This window comes from Microtus pennsylvanicus, chromosome 3 (assembly GCF_037038515.1).
Source record: "Microtus pennsylvanicus isolate mMicPen1 chromosome 3, mMicPen1.hap1, whole genome shotgun sequence".
NCBI classification, from domain to species: domain Eukaryota; kingdom Metazoa; phylum Chordata; class Mammalia; order Rodentia; family Cricetidae; genus Microtus; species Microtus pennsylvanicus.
This window is the reverse complement of record NC_134581.1, coordinates 67,386,982-67,409,424: the sequence shown is the minus strand read 5'-3', so window position 1 is coordinate 67,409,424 and position 22,443 is coordinate 67,386,982. Positions and strand designations below refer to the sequence as shown.

General features: G+C 36.8%; 1 protein-coding gene across 3 annotated transcripts in view; it reads right to left on the bottom strand.

The window, feature by feature from the left end:
• Nucleotides 1–22,443, bottom strand: part of Atm (ATM serine/threonine kinase) — a 107,442-nt gene that overhangs the window by 39,403 nt on the left and 45,596 nt on the right. For all 3 annotated transcript variants that reach the window (XM_075965888.1, XM_075965887.1, XM_075965889.1), the window contains 11 exons: nucleotides 20,744–20,870; nucleotides 20,096–20,295; nucleotides 16,957–17,128; nucleotides 16,305–16,469; nucleotides 14,525–14,657; nucleotides 13,751–13,846; nucleotides 12,116–12,287; nucleotides 9,327–9,468; nucleotides 7,853–8,029; nucleotides 6,640–6,817; nucleotides 3,339–3,426 (listed from right to left, as the gene is read on the bottom strand). In XM_075965888.1, coding sequence (XP_075822003.1) covers nucleotides 3,339–3,426; nucleotides 6,640–6,817; nucleotides 7,853–8,029; nucleotides 9,327–9,468; nucleotides 12,116–12,287; nucleotides 13,751–13,846; nucleotides 14,525–14,657; nucleotides 16,305–16,469; nucleotides 16,957–17,128; nucleotides 20,096–20,295; nucleotides 20,744–20,870 — 1,650 coding nt within the window. The remainder of the gene's footprint in view (nucleotides 1–3,338; nucleotides 3,427–6,639; nucleotides 6,818–7,852; nucleotides 8,030–9,326; nucleotides 9,469–12,115; nucleotides 12,288–13,750; nucleotides 13,847–14,524; nucleotides 14,658–16,304; nucleotides 16,470–16,956; nucleotides 17,129–20,095; nucleotides 20,296–20,743; nucleotides 20,871–22,443) is intronic.

The following is a 22,443-nucleotide window of genomic DNA, read 5'->3' as shown; positions in this document are numbered from 1 at the left end:
CTTTTTCAAAGCTAAAATTATAGCCATAAGACAACATAGCGGTTAAGGGTACTAGCTATGGAGTAGTATACAGCTAAGTACAAAGCTAGTTTTACCACCTGCTCCTAACTGTATCATCTGTAGCAACTTAAGTTAGTCATTTTGAGTCCTATCTGTAAAAACCAGAACAGCACAAACAACATTTTCTACATAGTCAGCACTTCAGCATAATAATTACTTCTGAGGAAATTCGAGTTCAGAAAAATCAAAGTTGCCCACCGAAAAGAACTGTACATTTATTGAATGCTAGGTATATTACATACATTGTCAATGTTGCTTACCATACATCTCTATCCTTAAAGTAGATATTTTTTTTAAATATTTATTTATTATGTATACAATATTCTGTCTATGTGTATGCCTGAAGGCCAGAAGAGGGCGCCAGACCTCATTACAGATGGTTGTGAGCCACCATGTGGTTGCTGGGAATTGAACTCAGGATCTTTGAAAGAGCAGACAATGCTCTTAACGGCTGAGCCATCTCTCCAGCCCCTAAAGTAGATCTTATACTGATATTTATTTGGGACAGGGCTCACAGTCCTAACTATCCTGGAATGCATAGAGATCCCCTGTGTCCTTATCCTGATTTTTTAAGAATGAGAAGATATCAGGTAACACGGTAAGATCACACAGCTTTTAACAAAGCACTTAAGTCCTGCTCTAGTCACATCTTCTTGAGTAATTTTTAAAAAAGATTTTTTTCTTTTTCAAGACTTGATCTTTCTGTGTAGCCATGGCTGTGCTGGAACTCACTATGTAGACAGGTTGACCTGGAACTGGGAGATTCACCTGCCTCTGCCTCCTGAGTTCTGGGAAACATGGTACCACCACACCAGACCTCCAGGTTTTAATAACAATAAAAAAGTAAAATTTTTTTGTATGGAGATAGTGTCTTTGTTTTGTAATTCTAGGTTGACTTTAAACTCACTAGCTGAGGTTGGCCTCAAATCACAATCCTTTTCCTGAGCCTCCTAAGTTCTAGGATTACAGACGTGCACCACTACGCCCAACTCAAGAATTTCTGTCTTGTACAATTACTGTGTCAACTAAACACAAAAAAGTGAATTTTTAGATGTGTATATGTCTATAGCACGTGTATGTCCATCATGTGCTACTGTGCACATGTAGAGGTCAGAAAACCATTTTGGATGTCGGTCCATATCATCATCCTGTTTAAGACAAGGTTTCCCTTGTTGTCTAGAATGCATAAACTAGGTTTGTTAGCTAGCCCACACGCTTCTGGGCATTCTCCTCTGTCACCTTTTATGGTTGTGGGATTAGATGCATGTTCAACTGCACCATGGGGATCCAGGATCAGGCCATGAGGCTTGTGCAGCATGTAAGATTTACATAGTCAGCATTCCACTCACTAACCATCTTCCTAGCCCTAAAAATAGTCTCTAAAAAAGATTTACCTTCTCTATGTCTTGCCAACAACATCATTCTACCTCATTAAGCCTGAAATAAATGGCTCTAAGATTAAACTACCTCCCATACCAGAAAAGAGCCCTAGCAGCTACAAGTGAAGTGCTTTCTCAGAGGAGGATATGGCATAAAACAAGATAAATTACAAACTTTGTAGTCACAAAAAGACATTAAAAAGAAAAAAGGAAAAAAAAACCACAAAAAAACCCAAGCCTGTTAGTGAGATGGAATGTCATGAAAGGAATGTATCTTTTACAACTGTGCTAACAATGACTTTGTGGTACTTTTTGGCTCCTGACTGCCAAGATACCATTCTACCCGAGCTGCAATGCTTACACCAGGCAGAGAGGGAGTAACAGATGCTAGTGAGACATAGAATGAGTTAGATGCACAGAATTGGGTAGAGGTAAAAGCAATGTGGCAGAACATAGATTTAAAAACAAGCCTAAGCCAAAAGTCTAGCTTTTGTAATTAATAATAAACCTCTGTGTCGTTATTTGGGAGCTGGCTGGCGGGACAGAAAAAGACTCATTACACATCTGAAGAGGTGAAAGCAGTCAGAAGGCTGAGGTGGGTGGCTTGATTGCTATCCAGAGCCATGGTGATTTCTAGGCCATGTCTGGGTTCATGGCCCTGATGCAGGCTCAGTCTGTGCTGATGTTGGTGGATCTTGATACCACAGAAGGCCTAGAGGATAGGGCTATAAAGAGTTGACCCCCACCCTCCCTACTTGTTGCAACACTAGAGAGAACTGGTCCTACCCCTCACTGGCTAAAGCACTCAGGAGAGAGTTCTACACTCTGGTCAACCCAGTAGAGGTAGCCCTGATGATGTAGGTGTGGGAGAGTGGACCCTAAGACTGTGAAAACAGAACTGGCCCCACCCACTGCTCATAACTGCAAGGGGTGAACCAGGCAAGGCAATGTTGGAGAACTCACCTTGGTGGTGAAGAGAGCTGGCAGGTTGACCAACCCTGCAAATACCCAGGCCCAGAAGTAGTGTTATGAGTTGGCCCACCCTATCTATGATCTGTTGGCGCACAGACCCAAAGCTGAAGGATCTCTACAACACAAGGCAACAGCAGGAAAATCAAGAAAAGTCCTAGTGAGGGCCCAGCATTGATACTGTACAAGAAACCAGAGGCCTTGAAACAGACCAATGATTCTTTGCAATGAACACTTGCAGTAAAGATATAGGAATAAAAGGGTTTACTACGTGACTCACTGTGTCACACTACAGCTTCCATGAAGAGACTAATTTTTCCTTTTTTCTCTTAAATTTTTTTATTTGAGGGGGAAAGGTTGCAAGGGCAGAGGGTGGCTAAGAAGGAATGAAGAAATGAATAGGTTGGAGATGCATGATGTGAAAATCACAAAGAATAAAAAGAAAGTTAAAAAATAACAATAGAAACAAAGACACTATATTGCAAAGTAACTTACCTAAATCAATTCTGTCATATCACAAAAATTCTAGAGATTTTCATGGTAAGTATGGCACACAGCAACAAAAGCTTTACCTTATAACACAGATGATAAAGGAGACATCTGACTCTAGGTACTCTAAGAACTAGTTAATGAGCAGCAGCAGCAGTACTGAGAACAATCTGGGAAAACAATATACTTCTTTCTCACATTCACTAGAGCATGACTTAGCCACAGCAGTATGCCTGCTGGACAACTGGGACAAGAACCAACAGTTCCCCACACTTGACCTAAGTGTTGTGCTGCATACAGATTACTAAAATATAGAAGTATCATACCCATTAATTTTAGCAGTCTGAAGCAGTTGCAAATAAAACAATCAAGCTAAACTGTAGCCAGAAGGAAGGTACAGTGCTCAGTTCCCAACCTGAGAAACAATTGTTACCATATTACCTCTTCTGCCTTCTCAAATAGTCGACAACAGCAAGCATTGTTCTTTGTGACTTTTTATCCAAACAGCATCGGAGAAAGTGCTCTGGCTCTAAAAGAAACAGAAATGGCTCTTCTAAATCTCAGAGTGATATAAAAGTACTTTCTTGTCTGTGTCCTTCTCCTTCTACACTGATGGGTGGTTACCCAAAACAAAAATGCTTCTTAATAAATTTAAACCAATTTAATTTAGTGCCCTTCCTTTTATTTCAAAAGAAACAATATGTATAGCATAAACAAGAACTGATGGTGCCAATTGTAATTTGTTTCTGAAACAGTACCTACTGGCTTGAGATGTCCTATGAGCTGCGTGCTTAGTACATTCACAACCATGAACAAATCAAGACTGTTTCTGCACACAGAACTCACTGGTTAGCCTGGAGGCTCTTAATATGGGGTGACAAGAGGAGTGAGAGAAAGGTTGAGATTGCTGTAGAATTTATGTGAGAGTGACCTCACCTGGACTAAGAAAAGCTTGAAGGAAAAAGTAACATCTGAAGCCAAAATACTGGTCAGTGGGGGAAGGGAAAGGATGGAGTACCAGGGAAAGTCAGCAGAGTCCAATGGGGTGAGAGCAGCTCAGTTGGAATGAGTGTTGTGCTAGCCTGCACGAAGCCCTGGACTCGATCTCCAGAACTGTACAAACTGGGTGTCATGGCAAGTGCCTCTAATACCAACACTTGAGAGGTAAAGACAGGAGAATTAGAAGTTCAAAGTCTTCCACTGCTATATGAGGAATATTTGAGTTGCTGTCTCAAAAAACTAAACGCTAAAAAAAATGTGTACCTGAGACGGTTAGTAGTAAGTAGAGTTCAGAAGGTAGTGAGGGCATCTCAACTTTCTGAATCAGAGCTAGAAAGCAGAAAGGATGATGGTGACTGAGCAAACAGAACTGGCCAGATTAGATACGCAGAGGGTGAGAAGGGTCTCCATGTGGGAAGCAAAGAACCACTAATTTTTATTTGCATAACTGAGTCTGAGATTCATGTGATACATTCAAGTAAAGGTGTGAGACTTCCAGACACCAGAAACAGATACAGCATTTAAGATTTATAGGAATCTACATTTATTGCCATTTCAATAATAGTTTTATATATGTAAAGTCCAAAATTTCATTTAAGGTAATAAAAATATTAGCTCTCTATTAGCCCTCTCTAGAGACAAAACTAGATAATTTTGCTATTAAGTGATCAGAGTATAAACATAAGTGGTAAAACTGTTTAAAAAATACTTAAGATCGAGGCCAGCCTGGTCTACAAGAGTTAGTTCCAGGACAGGAACCAAAAGCTACAGAGAAACCCTGTCTCAAAAAATCAAAAAAAAAAAAAACAAAAAAAAACAAAACAAAACCAAAAACTTAAGATAAACTTCAAATTATTACTTATACCTATGTATCACATATTTTTTTCCCCAATTAAACATAGGTGATATATTGTAGACAGCTAACAAAGTCTCATCAAGGGTTTTTATTTTAGATTTTTTACATTATCTTAAATTATTTTTTAAAATAGACTTAATTACAATAGTTATTGTACATGTGGGCACTGAGGCAGGGAGTTCGTATGGAGATCAGAGGAGAGACGCTTGTGCAGGTTGGTTTTCTCCTTCCACTATGTGGGTTTCTCAAGACTAATTTACGGTCATCAGTTTTTGGTGGCAAGGAACCTTACCCATTAAAACCATCACATCAATCCATACTTTAGGATTTTTAATTCAGCAATTCCCCCAAAATTTCATTAAGCATATTCCAGATCATTTTGATGAACAACTTCTAGTCTAATAAGATCAAAGGTGGGGCAGCCATGTCTGTGTTGATATTTGTATGTTCTTTCGGACAGGTTGTTACTTTTGAATTTAACTGAAATCATACATATTAATGAGATGCCATTTGATTTTTCACTATAAGTATGTATTCTATAATGTTTTAGTGAGGTTAAATCAGGAGTATATCTAGCTCCTCAAAAATTTAAGTATAGCTGGTGGGAATGCAAACTGGTACAACCCCTTTGGATGTCAGTGTGGCGATTTCTCAGAAAATTAGGAAACAACCTTCCTCAAGACCCAGTAATACCACTTTGGGGTATATGTTAAAAGGATGCTCAATTGTGCCACAAGGACATGTGCTCAACTACGTTCATAGCAGCATTGTTTGTCATAGCCAGAACCTGGAAACAACCTAAATGCCCCTTAACCAAAGAATGGATAAGGAAAATGTGGTACATTTTACACAGTGGAGTACTAGACAGCAGAAAAAAATAACATCTTGAATTTTGCAGGAAAATGGATGGAGTTAGAAAACATCATTTATAGCGAGGTAACCCAGACACAGAAAGACAATTATCACATGTACTTACTCATAGGTGGTTTTTAAACATAAAGCAAAGAAAGCCAGCCTATAAACCATAATCCCAGAGAACTTAAGACAACAATGAGGACACTAAGAGAGACTTACATAGATCTAATCTACATGGGAAGTAGAAAGTGGATAAAGACAAGATCTCCTGGGTAAACTGGGAGCATGGGGACCTTGAGGGAGGGCTGAAGGGGGGAGGGGAGAGGCAAGGAGGGGAGCAGAGAAAAATGTAGAGCTCAATAAATATCAATAAAAATATTTATGACAAAAAATAAATATAAAAAAATTAAGTACAATAAAAACATAGTAACTATTCTTCAGTGTGTTTTAGGAAGATTTTTTTAAAATGTATGTGTAGGTATATGCACATGAAGACAAGTGCCCATGGAAGAAAGAGGTGTCAGGTCCCCACGGAGCTGGAGTTACAGGTAAGCTACCCAATGTGGTGTTGAGAATCAAACTCAGGTTATGTACTTTCCAACAAACCAAAATGTTTTTATATGCAATCATTATTATTATCAACTGTCACCCTACTTTGCAGCAGAACATCAGATCTTATGTACATATGAATCCAAATGTAGATATCTTAGATTATATGATTATGGGCAATTTAATTTTTTTTCTTTTTGGATAATTTATTTTTTAAAAAACTTATAGAACCTTTATTGTCTACAAAAATACACCTGATTTAGAGGTCTAAAAATATAAAAATTCCATCATACCTCTACCATGGTACCAAACATGTGGATAAGTTTACGTTTTTATCTAAAATGGGAGCTCTGTTGTTACAAACATTACAAGCACAATGCCAGACATACAGAATGCACAGTAAGCTGCCCTGTTATTTACTGAACCATCTTTCTCTAAGGCCGAGAAGTTTACAGTATAAACATTAACAACTGAACAGCATACCTGAATCCGAACTTGCAGGAGTTGCTGATCGGCTTGCCTGTGAGAAGTGTTTAAAACAGCTAGTGAAAAATCCTCGGACATGTGTAGACAGCAGAGTCCGCCAAGATTCATGTGTATCTTGGAGTAAGACATCATGGATCAAGTAGGGCAGCACAACCTGGCAGAAGTCAGGTTTCACCTAGAACACAGTACACACCCACACAACTGCTTAGAGTAACACAATTCACTTAAAATGTTTACCCCACTGCTGACATATGAAAAATTTAAAAATACTACGTTGGTCTGCCATGAACTCAAGATAGTACTAAACACCAACCACCATCGCCAAAATTGTGTATCAAGTAGTGTTTAAAGAATAAATAAACAAACAGTAATACCAAGTATGGTATCTCAGGACTTGAGAGATGGTGATAGGAGGAACAAGAGTTTAAAGTCATCATTGGTTACATATGGAGACCCTATCTCAAAATGAAACAATAACCAACCAATAAAACACCAGCAGTGACCCTGGTCCTAATGCACTAGAGGCACATAGTCTCCCAGTGAGCCACAGCCTTTGTCCCCAAACATTTTTAGCTCTTTGAATTGGCTCATATACTTACTATTTGCTGAAATCAACTGTACCAGACCTTCCCATGTAAAACTCTACCGCTACCTAACTTTCTTCACTCAGAAAGCATGCTAAAGAATGCCAATTGACAGCAAACAGGAGCTGACTTTCAGTAATACAAAAAATTTATAATCACCATTGTTTAACATGTCATTACTAATTTATTCTAGTACTTTGCAAAATTTAACTAGTATGTTGTCATCTCAAAACTAAAGTGTGGCAAAGCAGTAGTGGCATATGTCCATAATCCCAGCACTTAGGAGGCAGAGGCAGGCAGATCTCAGTGAGTTTGAGGCCACCTGGTCTACAAAGTGAGTTCCAGGACAGTCAGAACAGTTACATAGAGAAACCCTGTCTCAAAAAACCAAAACTTCAAACAAACAAAAAAACTAAAGTCTGCCATGTAGCTCTGGCTAACCAAAGATACCTACTTCAATGGATTTATAGCAACTAAATGTGGATTACACTGCAGGCAGATGATATACTCATCACTTAGTATTCTTTTCAAATATGCAAATCACAATCCACAGAAATTAAATAGAATGGGAAAAGCAAAGAAGAACAAAACCACAGGCTCTAAATCAGATTAATTAATCCTCTTACCTCACACATTGGCTTTAATAACTGAAGAATTTCACTTTTTATGCCTCCACTGTCCAAAAAGGCACATGTCAGAGTCTTTATCCAAATGTCATGACTTTCACTTTGAGGAACCCACAGATTCACATCATCCAGGCCTTCTAAGATATCTTCTTTAACAAACTGGGGTACTTCTAAAAACTAGAAGCAGAAAATCATTTCCTTGTCAAATCTGTTTCCAATAAAACTAAGTACATTTAGACTACACCTAGGGCAGCCATATGGGTCAGCAAGTAAAGGCACTTGCCATCAACCCTCACTGACCTAAGTCTGATGCCCAGAACCTACATGGTGTGAGGAGGGAACCGACTCTGGCACACGTCTACACGTATAAACACACAAAAGAGAAAATAAATGCTTAATAAAAGGAGTAAATCTGAATAGAATTATTTGCTTTTTTAAAAGTTAAACAGATTAGACTAGGAATGGTGGTTCAGGCTGCAGTCTCAATATTCAGGAGCTGAAGTAGGAAGATTTTAAGTTCAAAGCCTGCTTGGTATCTTAGTGAAATCCTGTCTTAAAATAAAAGTAAAATAGAATTGGGATATAAGTCAAGTACAAGGCCCTAAGATCCAATCCCTGCTCCAAAAATAAATGAGAGGGAAGGGGGAGCACACATGTGAGATGGGGGGTTTAAACTAGGGAGTGAAGCAGTAACAATATTACTGCAGGAGAGAGAAACCCGAGTTCTACTGTTAGCTCTGTCACTCGCTGGTAGTGTATTATACAACTCACACTCTGCCTCATCTGGCTCATCTACAAAACTGGTTCAAATTTACCATAAAAAAATGATTTCAAAATGAGATTTTTACATGTTAAAAATACTTTACACTAAGCTATATTAGTAACTTCATTAACAGTTCTTACTAATTTTACTAAGAATCAATCTTAGTAAATCATTAAAATTACTACTTTAATGATGGGTATTTCCATTGAACTTAAGCAGGAAAAAAGCAATTGCATATTGCTATCACTTTCTGAAAAGAGGAATGCTTAGTAACAAGAGATGCAAAAGCTCTTAACATTATTGCAGACTGCGTTCAGCAGAATTGTTATGACATCAACATACAAGGAGGATGCGTACAGTACTCTTATATTTATCCCAGTTGTGCTAAGCAGTAAATGCTTGTTGGCTGATCACAACATCTAAAATCATCCGGGATTGATGGTGCATGGGATCAAATGGTTTGCTATACCAGAAAAGAATTTCCCTCAGCACCAAATTACCACTTCTCTAGGTTATCTATTTCAATGTTTCTATCCTGCCCTAGTGAAAAATAACAAGTTCCTTAAGTTCAAAAATGTACAGTATGAATTTTTCTAGAGAACAGTATATTAGTACATAACTATTTTAAGCAATTTGATATCTATAGTACAAAACAAATGTAATCATTCTACAAATAATAGGTATTCAACAAACACTTATTATTTAAGGGACCTTTTTCCTTGATGTTCTAAAAGGCTGTAGGTAGATCAGCATGGGATCTTCGGAAGTCTTATAAGCCTCCCAGAAACTGTGTCCAGTCTTTGTAGCCAAAATGTTTTTCAAACAGGTAGCAGCAGCTGATCGAACTTTGACACTGAAAAACATCACAATTAATTTATCAATTTGGAATGTTATGCAAATTCAACTGGAAAATTTTAAAGTATTAGAAACTTCCTATCTATAAAACTCTGTAACACTGAAGAAAAAAGCCAAAGATTTTTAAAATATTCCCTCAGTAAATATCAGTTACTGATCACTTCAGCAGCAATTCTCTTCATTCTATACAATAATGACTATGTTACAATGATCATAATTTAAAGAATTCTTAGGGGGAATTACTTGGAAAAACATAGTATCATAAATATGATGAATTCACCTAAGGAAACATATTGACAGTATTTTCTCTAGTAATACAAATTATTTTTGAGGTGAAGTACAATGATATCTAACTCCAAATGATAAAATTATTGCAAATATATATATTTTGAAGGTACATACTCATTCTGACAAAGTAGTTAGTTGAAAATCATTAGCACTTAAAATTTCTAGAAAAAAAGTAAAATTTCTTCTTTTAAAACAAAACACCCTAGGAGATAGAGGGCTACAACCGTCCTGAAAATATGGCAACTGACAAGACAAAAAAAAAAAAAAAAAGCTACCAGGCCCTGAAATTAGAATAATAACAAGTTAACAAAGAAGATTTAATTCTGTTCAGGTATGCTTTGCTAATTACCCAGAAGATGACCTATAAACCTGGATTCATTCCTCATTAAATCCAATTGACTCTGTTAAAAACATATCCTGCTTCCATCCATGCCCCTCATGTTCATTATTGGTCTCCTAACTACCTAACTCATATGATAATTTTTTCTCCTCTGTACTATAGCAATAATTTCACAACCAATTCCTGTTTAGTCACTGTACTGATTTTTTTTTTTTTGGACAACTTGACACATCTAGAGTTGTCTGAGGTGATGCCTCCATCAGACTGGCCTGTAGAGAAGACTGGGGACATTTTCTTAATGAGTGGTTAGGACCCAGGCCACTGAGGGCAGTGCTACACCTGGACAGGTGATCCTAACAGATATAAGAAATGTAGCTGACCTAGAGAGCAAACTGGTATGTAGCATTCATTTATCCATGGGCTCTGCTCTAGTTCCTGTCTTCTTCTTCTTCCTTTTTTTTTTTTTTGGTGGCTTTTTTGAGATGAGACGGGGGTTCCTCTCTGTGTAGCCTAAGCTGTGTTGGAACTAGCTCTGGTCATCTCTTAAAGGTAAATATGTTTGTTGGCTTTATTCTTCTGCCTATCTTCTTATAATCTACCATGTTTCCATTACCGATTTAATGGACCTTTACTTTTTTTGTTATCGTTGTTTTTGTTATATTAAACTGGCTGGCATAGATTCTTTCCTAACATTTTATTATATAAATTTTCATATATACAGTAAAGGTGAAAAAAATTTACAGGGATTATCTGTATGCTTACTGTGTAAATTTTTGCATTGACATTTTTCTTCCATTAACATTTTACTGCTATCCTTTTTTAAAATCATGTTCCCTAACTTTCCTACCATTGTTAATCCTCTGAACTGAGCCTCCCACAATGGTAATGATGGGGTGGACAAATAAACCAGTTAAGTCAATGACTAAATAATGAGAGAGCTGGGAATATGGCTCAGTGATGCTTCAATGTAAGGCCCTGGATTTAGTCCCCATTATTGCAAACAATTAAAAATAACAGTACAATAAATAATGAAAGGAAAGTAATCTGACAATCAACAAGCTAAAATAGTGACTGTATCTTAAAATTTTGTTTTGAACAAGGAATAAAATAGTAATAGAAAATTCTATTATTTCAAAGTTTTGGTGGTTAGAAAGCTTTTGCTCCATGGAATATTCTAAAAGATTCAAAATAAAGATTAGCTTGGAGGAACATAGCACCCTGGTTTTAAAAATCACAAAATATATTACTTTTTACATCCCTGTGTTTAAATTTGTAAGGGTGAAGGTGCATGACACCATGCTTGTAGCAGTCAGAAGACAACTTCCAGGACAAGGCTCTGTCCCTTTAACGTGACTTCTGGAGATCAAACTCAGGTTGTCAAGTTTGATGGCAGGTGCATTTTAGCTGTTGAGCCATCCCACCAGCCTACATTCATGATTTACATTGTCTGTGTGGAACCACCTGGCAGTTTACTTCTTTATCCTTTGTCTAACTTAGTCTCACGAGATTTAAACAGACCTTACTCTTCATCACCATCAAGTATCAGGAACAGAGGGTATTTAATCACACAAATTAATAAAGAAACTTAATAAAAAAACATACAAGATTTTTTTTAATGTAAGAACTTGAAAGTCGAGAGTAAAGAAATGTCTTAGTGGTTAAGAGCACTCATTGCTCTTGTAGAGGACCTGGGTTAGATGCCCAGCATCCACATGGTGTTTCACAATCACCCAACTCCAGTCCAGGGTATCCAATACCCTCTTCTGAGTTCCGTGGGCATCAGGCATGCATGTACATAGACACACGCAGGCCAAACATTCATGCACATAAAGGAAATATAAAAAACTTAAAAAAGAAAGAGAGAGAAACAGAAAGAAAGGAAGGGAGGGAGGAGGGAAGAAGGAACCAAGGAAGAACTTGCAAGGCAAAGTGGTAAGCGAAGCATTAGCATAATCTTCCTGAGAGCCAGATTTGGTTTCAGTTTCTATAATTGAATGCAAGGTGTGTAAGTACTCACCTATCTTCTACCAGTGTATTGTTCAGGGCGGCTAGCATTATCAAAGTCCACTGAAGTTCTTTATCTTCGGGTAACCCAAGGGCTTTGGTATACGATGTATTTTTATTATGCTGTACAGCTATAGTAGAGAAATCCAGAGGACCTATTTCTCCCAAACACCTTCCAACAGCCTCTACATATAAAAACTTAATTTTAGTACAGCCATAAGTAGAAGGGTATACAACACTTCCAATTTAAAAAGTATTAACACCATTTTGTCATGCTTCAAAGATTTCAGTGTCTTCCAACATTATAACACATCAATGTTGTAATATATTTTTTTCTCAGAGGTGATAGAAAATAAGTTAACAATTATAATAACAGAATATTAAAAGCACAAAGTATTAACATGGCTGACACCGTATAAAGTGTCAACCTTAAAACATTAAAAAAAGGAAATCCCGGGTATCACACATATATTACTCATAAATCTTAAACATCTAATTCAGTGAAAATGCCATCTATAATCACAGGCATGGCTTCCTTTCCACTTTGCACACTTTTCAGTTCTTTTCCTTGCTTGATACTCTGGTTAGAACTTCAATGTAGTGCCGAATACAATCAGTAAAGGTAAAAAATACTTTTCTAATTCCTGATGTTAGAGGAAAGATTTCAGTCTATTACCACCAAATGAGGCACAAAACAGGATTCTTCTTGTGTATCACACAAGAAAGCTACGTTGGGCTCCTGGAGCAAAGCAGCTTTATGTCCAGACGCAGGAAAATGAACAAAGATGTTAATTCTGGGGGCAGGGGAGACTCAAGGTTCTGGTAAAGTTCAATTCCTGGATCTGGGTGACAGATGCACAGGTATTCTTTAATTGTATACTTTAAACTAGGTACATTTGGTCTGTATTCATGTCTATATGTAAGATGCATTTCAATAAAAACCAAACTAAAAGCAAGTATGCTAGATAATAGGCTCCAGTGGGAACTGAGAAAGTGCACCAACAGCTCTTACACTCCCCATTCTCAGTAAGGCACCACTGCCATGCCAGCTTCCAGCCAATGTTAATCATGTGACTTTCCATTCTAAAACCACCAAATCTAAATACCTATACTCAAGGAAAAATCTAAATGGTATTTTAAAAGATGTGAGTGTAACCATTCTTCAGAAGCGTTGTTCCTATTTGCTATGTACAACATAGACCAGTATATAAATACCAGTAAGCCATATTTATAAAATATCTCATAAGTTTACTAAGCAGAGATTTATGATATTCCTACATCTTTATAAGGTGTTTTAAAATTAACATTTATAGCCGGGTGTTGGTGGCGCACACCTTTAATCCCAGCACTCGGGAGGCAGAGGCAGGTGGATCTCTGTGAGTTCGAGGCCAGCCTGGTCTACAAGAGCTAGTTCCAGGACAGGAACCAAAAGCTACAGAGAAACCCTGTCTCGAAAAATAAAAAAAATTAAAAAAAATTAACATTTATACACTATTAATGATTATTGCTAACTTTATCTTATAAGCACATCTAAGGAATATGAAAGGTGAGTATCTAGAGTTACCTGCCCTTATTTCTCCAGTAAATCAAACAACAAGCTTACACTTACTATGACCATACTAAAGAAGACCATTCACTTAATCATTACCTAAAACTTCTCTTTCACCAGTCTGGTTCACTGCCATCTTGGATAGCTGCAACAAGCTGACAACCAGCTTCACCACAATGCCATCCTGTGGGTTATCTAGAAATAGTTTAGAGAAAAGTGCTCCAATTTCCATAAGGGCAATATATATTTTTTTTCAACACATATGCCCCATCTTAAATCATAAATGGATTTTAAAAATACAGAGAGAATTCTGAAATATTGCCACATGAAAATGATTAGCAAAATTTACCAAGCAGACAGAGAAAGAGCTTGAACAAGCTAAACAGCAAAGTTAATACCTTACCAAAATCACAAATGACAAGAAAAATAAGAACCATTAAACACAAAAGCTAGCAGGGACCTTGCTTAGTCTGTTACCATACAGTATTCAGAACTTAGCACACACTATACAGTGGCCTCTCTGCAATGATGTGAATATAAATGACAATGGTGGCAATCTGACCAAGAAGAATATACAAAAGGATATCTGAAGAAGAAACAGGAAGAAAAAAATTCATAATGCTAAAATTAATACCCGGAAGCAGCTGTAGAGCTGGCTCATCTGTTAAGAGCAATTGCTGCTCTTGCAGAGGATCCAGGTTCAGTTACATATATGATCCGGGTTCAGCACATATATGACAGCTTACAACCATGTTTTAACTCAAGTTCCAGAAGAGTCCAATACTTTCTTCTGGTCTCCATAGGCACTAAAGTTATGTGGTGCACATATATACATGCAAGCAAAACACCCATTCACATAAAAATAAATAGTACCCTGAGATGCTCTCATAAGATCTAGTATCTCATCTTTATGTTGTTCCAGTTGTCTTCGAAGATCCTTCAATCCTTCAAGCCTGGTCAGTGGAAGTGGATTGTAAGCACTCACAGAAAGAAAATGGTTAATTTCCTGAAAGACAAAATCAAATTAGTATTAGGTGAGTATGTACTGGCTAAGTGTGAAAAATAAAACAAAAACAGAAAAAATAATAAGCAGTGTCTTTATAGACACTGAAATACAAAACAATACATTCCTTCTTCCACTTTAGTTCTGACAATGTTTTAAGGTAGATAAGAGTCTCTTATCTACATTAGATGTCAAAACAACAGACTCTAAGACTACCACAGCAAGCAGTTCAATTTTTATTTATTTACTAGTATAACTTGAATTTTATATCTGAATGCATTAAATGTTTACAGATTTATAGTCTAATACAATGATTTTAAATTATAACATTTAAAAGAATACAGACATAACTAAAATTTATAAAAGATTAACATGCTGAATATCATCACTAATATAAACATTATTTATTTATTTATTATATATACAATATTCTGTCTGTGTGTATGTCTACAGGCCAGAAGAGGGCACCAGACCTCATTACAGATGGTTGTGAGCCACCATGTGGTTGCCAGGAATTGAACTCAGGACCTTTGGAAGAGCAGGCAATGCTCTTAACCGCTGAGCCATCTCTCCAGCCCTCTAATATAAACATTATTAATCTTTAAAGAAAAGGGCAACAATTTTCAAATACTAATGAACCATAGGACCTTATTGTATGAAAATTAATAATATTTTATATCATATTCTTTGAATATTCAAATTCATCTTAGTCAGAGCTTTGATATCCAGACATTAAATGCAATGCAAAAAGATGCATAAAGATCTGTTTTGAGGGGCTGAAGAGAACACCGGTGGTTAAAAGACATGGTTGCCGGTTTTATCCCATAAATAATTTTCAGTCATAGTCCAGCTGGCCTTGGTGAGCTCCCAATAGATCAGCCCCACTGCCTCAGTGGGTGGGTGCACCCCTCGTGGTCCTGACTTCCTTGCTCATCTTCTCCCTCCTTCTGCTCCTCACTGGGACCTTGGGAGCTCAGTCCAGTGCTCCAGTGTGGGTCTCTGAACATGGTGAACAATGAGGGATGATGAGAAGCCAAGGACAATGGCATGGGGTTTTGATCCTACTTCATGTTCTGGCTTTGTGGGAGCCTAGCCAGTTTGGATGTTCACCTTCCTAGACATGGACGGAGGGGGGAGGACCTTGGACTTTCCACAGGGCAGGGAACCCTGACTGCTCTTTGGACTGGAGAGGGAGGGGGAGAGGAGTGGGGAGAGGGGGAGAAGGGTGGGAGGAGGGGGAGGGAAATGGGAGGCTGGGAGGAGAGGGAAACTTTTTTTTTTCCTTTTCTCAATAAAAAAAAAAAAAAAGACATGGTTGCTCTTGCAAGGGACCTGTGTTGTTACCAGAACACATGTCAGGTGGCTCACAATTATCTGTAACTTCGGCAGCAGGGGAATCTGAAAACTTCTTCTGACTTCCTTGAGTACATGTACATATAAGGTATACACACAGACATACAAATTTAGAATATATTTAGAATATATATGTATATTTTAAAATATTTAGGTTTTATTTAAGAAGGTAAATCTCATGCATTATTTTTACTACAACATAAAGTTTTCTGTCTTTATCAACAGAGCATTAAAGGTTTATAAAAATACTACTGCCTATATTGTATAATACAAAGTTATAAATAAAACTTTTATTACCTCTAAGAGTGAAAAGGGTCCTCCACTATATTTGATTTTCTGCTGAGTAAGCCGCAAATTCTTAAAAACAACATGGTCAGGAAAAGGATCCAAAAGTTTAATCGTGACAAAGAGATTTTCATTGTCCTTGTTATCTATCACCAAGTACTTCAACAGGTCCAATACCTAAATAATAACCAAAGGGGGGCATTAATTATATTCAGAGAATTAAAGCCCATTAAATATATTCAGAGAGTTAAACAAACAAATCTCTGCTAACCTAGAAATGAACTAATGGTATGTGTGGTACCCAGCTATTGATGTGCATAGCTTCAAAAACTAAAATACGTACAGTGCTACACACAGCGGGCGTAACAAATAACAGGGTTAACTGAACATTTTATATGGGATCTCACAATCCATAACTGTGGGAACTGCTAGTTTTACTTTGGACTACTACATTTCAGTGTAATAGATAAAACTAACAGATTTATTAGATCAAAATTACCAATGGTTAGGTAACTGATTTCAAAGATTAATTTACTAATATTGTCTTCCCCGCCATTTATCAAAAGAACATTCGCATTAAAACTACACCAGCAAACTAACAGCATTCAATTCCTAAGAGTTCATTTATCTCAAATACCCCTCTGTAGATCAACTGGTAAATTACCTGTTCTCGAACCTCCGGATAATCCACAAGTGGTATAAGTGTGCCAACAATGACATGAAGATGGTTTTCTAGGGCATCCTTACAGTGAGTTACAGCTGTATGGCAAACTCGACTTAACAAATTACAACAAAGGGAAAAGCTATGCTTTGATACATCTGTGAAATGAGAAGGCCTAACAGGAAAAAAATTAAAAAAAAAATATCAAGGTCTAAGAAACTACTCTGAAATAATACTCAAATCATTTTTAGTCAATGTCTCTAATTCTGACATGGCTTGACAAAGTCACTTTTATATCTAATACTTCAATGGTTACAATTCAGAAAAAGAAAGCATGTCAGAAAGATACACAATATACAATCCTATTAGAACTACCGGAAAACAAAAAAACTGCAAAACTCATTCAAGTAAGAGATCCAGGAATCACTGCAAGCCAGCAAGCACTAAAGGACAGTCGTAGCAGTCATTTTTGTAAACAAAAGTCTTTACTCTTTCTCTCATGTGTACCCTATCCCCAGTACTTTTGACAGTGCTCCTGATAATAACCGCTGAAAACCCAAAAGAAGGAAAAGAAAGCCAGGCTGCATTGAATACTTACAGAAAGAAAGCCATAAGAGAAGAGCTGGTGTTCAGTAAAAATAAAATAAGACAAGAAGGAAGGGAGGAAGGAAAGGAAGGTAGGGGGAAAGAAAAAAGAAGGAAACGAATAAAGGACAAACAAGGCCGGGATGATGGCTCAGCGGATGAGAGTGCTAACCCTGAAAGCATGAGGGTCTGAGTTCTAGTTTTAAGCATCTATACAAGGAGCAGGCATGGTTGTTCATATCCATACTATAGGACTGTGGGCAAGGAGCTTGCTGGCCAGCCAGACGTGCTAAAATGGCCTGGTTCTCACTGAGTGAGAGATGCTGTCTAAAGCTAGAGGAAGACATGGCATGTCCCACTCTAGTCTCCATATGCATACCCAGACAACCAACATGCATGGAGCAGCATTCAGAGTCAAACCTTAGGGAAAATCTGATTTCAACACTTAACCTCATTATGTACTGAAGCGGTCAGATTTTATTAACAAAACTGCAAACCCTATAAAGAAATAAAGCATGAAGTAGAAGTATCCAGAGTAAGAAAATCGAAACATTTCCTGAAGAACTCCAGATACTGGAGTTACTAAAGAAAGAATTCAAAATAATTTTAAAATTTAATTAAAAGTTGAGAATAGAATGAAGGTTACCAAAGAACAGAGAGTGGAGATATGGAAGGATGGGGAAGGGATCTGTGGGCACTAAGTCACAGCTCGGGAATGAGACATTCTGGTGTGCTACACAAGAGGATAACTGCAGATAACTGTATAGATCAAAAAGCTACAAGAAAGGATTTTGAATGCTTTCATCATAACAAAAGGATGAATGTTTTTAAATTTCCCTTCTTTGAAGATATAAAAGAATGACAAACCTCTGGAGCTATTAAAAAAAAAGGACAAGGTCAAATGAACTTATGAGAGACTATCCAGAGAATATATGCCTGCAGCTCTTGTTATTTGAAAGGTCAAGGAAAGAGAAATTGCTGAACCTAGGTGTTTGTTTGAAGGCAATTCAGCAAAGCCCTAACACTTTAAAACAATTGATAGTCAATAATAAGGAAAGAAAAACTAACTTAAATAGCTAATTTGAACAAGTCAATAACAAGTAATGAGACTAAATAAAAAGTCATGCAACAACAAAGTCCATGACCAGATGACATCACTAAACTGATACTGGTTTTTCTCAATTATTCGAAAATTAAAGACAATTTCTACTAGTTCATTCCACTAGACCAGAATTATCCTGACACCCAAACCACAGAAGTACATAACAACAAAACAAAACAAAACAAAACAAAAAAACAACCTGCAGGCCAATATTCCTAAGAAGCATAGATACAAAAAACCTCCCATAAAGTACTAGCAAATCAAATTCAACATCACACGGCAAAGATTGTACAAGATTAGGTGGGGTGCATCCCAGAGATGCGAGGGTGTTCAACATATACCAATCAATAAAAGTGCTAAACCATATATCAACAGAATTAAGAGTAAAATCTATGACTATCTTAAGAGCCAAAAAAGGAATTTGAATAAATTTAACATCCCTTCATGTGGGGGAAAAATCTGAACTAAACAGATATTTTAGGAATATACCTCAATAAAATAAGAAGTCCAGAGTTAACACAATGGACAGAGAAAAGCTGAATAGTTTCTCTATCATTTTTAAAAGGACAAGAGCTTCTCTTTCACTTCTATTTCAAGACAGTGATAGAACACATAGGAAAGAAAAGTAAATTGTATCCAAACTAACAGAGAAAACTCAAATCATCACTATTTGCAGGTAAACTTAACAGTTCCACAAAGAAACCCACTAAAACTACTAAATGTATTCAGCAAAGTGCAGGTTATAAATTCAACATAAAACAATCAGTAGGATTTCTTCACAATGATAATGAATGAAATGGAAAAAGGTAGGGGATCTCATTTATAACAACCACAAAAAATTTTAACCTGAACAGAAACAATCTCTTCAAAACAAAAAATTTATTGTATATTAATGAAAGAAGGTAAAAAGGAAGAAATCCTTTAATCATTATTAAAATGCTCACTCTACCTACACAAAGCAAAATGCAATAATATAATCCCTAAAGATACCAATGACTCCTTAGAGAACTAAAAATAAATAAATAAAATTTCCAATATTCAAACAGAATGCACACACACAAATCTCAAACAGCCAAAGCAATTTCGAGTGAAAAGAACAAAGCAAACGTACTAGACTACTTTTGATGACAATGACATAGGCAAAAAGAGAATGAGATTATCATGAAAATGTACACAGAGACCAATGAAAGAGCACAGTGTTCGCCTACAATCCCAGGATGCAGGAAACAGATAGGTATCCTCAGAGCAAGCTGGCTAGACAGACCAGCCATACTGGTGTGCTTTGGTTCCACTAAGTGACCATGACTCAACGAAGCAGGTGAAAAACAATTAAGAAAGATGCCTGATGTCAACTTCAACTCTACTTACACTCATGTCCAACATGCACGCACTTGCACACATGAAAGACCAGCACACAAAAATACTGCAAATGCATCAGTTCAATCTATTCCTTACCTTTTATTGATATAGTGAATCAATGTGTAAATAACATCCCGAAGAACAAAGGCCCAAGCACCTCCCAAGCTGCTTTTTATATCTTTCAGTAATAAACTAACAAACAATTGATATATTTTAAGAATTCTGTGCTTTTTATAGACATTATTTGTCTCATTTGCTTGTTCACAAATGGCCAGAAGAATTTTCTGATAGGAATCCTATAAAATAGATATACATATAGAAAAAATTTTTAAATCAAATATATTCAGCTACAACCAGAATAGTTTAAACTTTACTAAATGATCATTTAGATATGGGCTTGACAGCACATGCAAAATATTATATTAAAATTGTTAAGAGTATTTCACTTTTTAAAAAGTTGCTACATTAGTTTTTAGAAAATAAACTGAAACTTAATAGATTATTATGAAACAGTAAACATATTCCCTGAGATAATTAATAAGGCAGGGTCATGAAATCCTGGCCTGATACATTTAGTTAACAATAACTAACATACTAAAATACAACTTGTAAATCAAGTGTTTTTCTTTTTTAAATTAGTCAAGTAAGTTTTCATGTTTATTATCCCCCATATATATTTAGATTTTCTAGCTAAAAAGGACTTTTCTTATCAATTATTATACTAATAATGTAACATGTACTTACAGGAATTTTAGAAAGAATTTCTAAAATGCTTTTAAACTTGGTTTTATGGCAGTTGCTGATGTAGGCAAATGTTGCTTTAATAACATGTGATGGAAAATATGGTGGATTAGGAGCAGGATCCAAATCCCTAAAGAAGAAAAAAAATGTAGGTATTTTAAAAACAAAATTAGAAGAGTGAACTTCTAAAATGGAGCTTTAAATAACTCCCAAGTTACAAAACTGGCTTCTTACTGAAACAATATATTTTAAAATCACAAACAGTAAAACAAAGTTCACATATGAATCAGACTTAACTTCAGATGGATTTGTTTAAAACAATTGGTTTATTTAACCTTTTATGATGTTAATGGCAGCCTCAGAGTCAAGCCTTAGCAAAACTTCCCTTCAGGTCTGATTTACAACTCCATATTAGAGTATTGCAAGACCAATAGTATCTTAAACCAGGTGACACATTAGATCAGTAACATTATTTAGAATACAATTATATACTCTAACTTCTTTCCCAGCATTAATACTAATTTATATGCTTAGCACAGTAAGCTTTTATAAAAATTGAGTATTTTCAGCTGGGCACAATGGTGCAACCTTTAATCCCAGCACTGGGAGGCAGAGGCAGGCAGATCCTTGAGCTTGAGGCCAGTCTGTTCTACAAAGAGAGTTTTAGGACAGCCAACACTGCACAGCAAAACCCTGTCTAACAAAAACAAAACACAAACAAAATATTTTGGGGACTGTAGGGATGGCTCAGCAGCTAAGAGCACTGACTGCTTTTCTAGAGGACCCAGGTTCAATTCCTAACATCTACTTGGTGGCTTACAACTACAGCTCCAAGAAGTGTGGGGTGTAGGGGGTGTACTAATGCCCCCTTTACAGCCTCTATGGGCATAACATGCACGTGATGTTTTGATATTCATGCAGGCAAAACATCCATATGCAAAAAAATAGTATTTTATTTTTTAAAATTGAGAATTTTCAAGTAGCTTACAATCAAGCCAAAAAAGTCACTCTAATATTCATATACAACCAACTGATTTCACATCTGAGTTAAACTGGACAGCTAAAGAGCACCACAAAGAAAGAAGGCAGAGAAAAGGGCAAGACGTGGCTAAGAGAATCAGTAATAAAACACATCGAGAAAAAGTCACAAAAGGAAGAATGTAACTCAATGCTTAAATACCAAGGGAAGAGTGAAAAGACTGGGTTTCCCCAAAAAGGCAGCTATAAAAGCAAGTACAGTAGGAAGGCTGCAGTGAAGGAGACGGGTGATTGAGGTGACTCTTATACTACATATGCTGCAGTGAAGGAGACAGGTGATTGAGGTGACTCTTAGACTACATATGCTGCAGTGAAGGAGAGAGGTGATTGAGCTGACTCTTAGACTACATATGCTGCAGTGAAGGAGACAGGTGATTGAGGTGACTCTTAGACTACATATGCTGCAGTGAAGGAGACAGGTGATTGAGGTGACTCTTAGACTACATATGCTGCAGTGAAGGAGACAGGTGATTGAGGTGACTCTTATACTACATATGCTGCAGTGAAGGAGACAGGTGATTGAGCTGACTCTTATACTACATATGCTGCAGTGAAGGAGACAGGTGATTGAGGTGACTCTTAGACTACATATGCTGCAGTGAAGGAGACAGGTGATTGAGGTGACTCTTAGACTACATATGCTGCAGTGAAGGAGAGAGGTGATT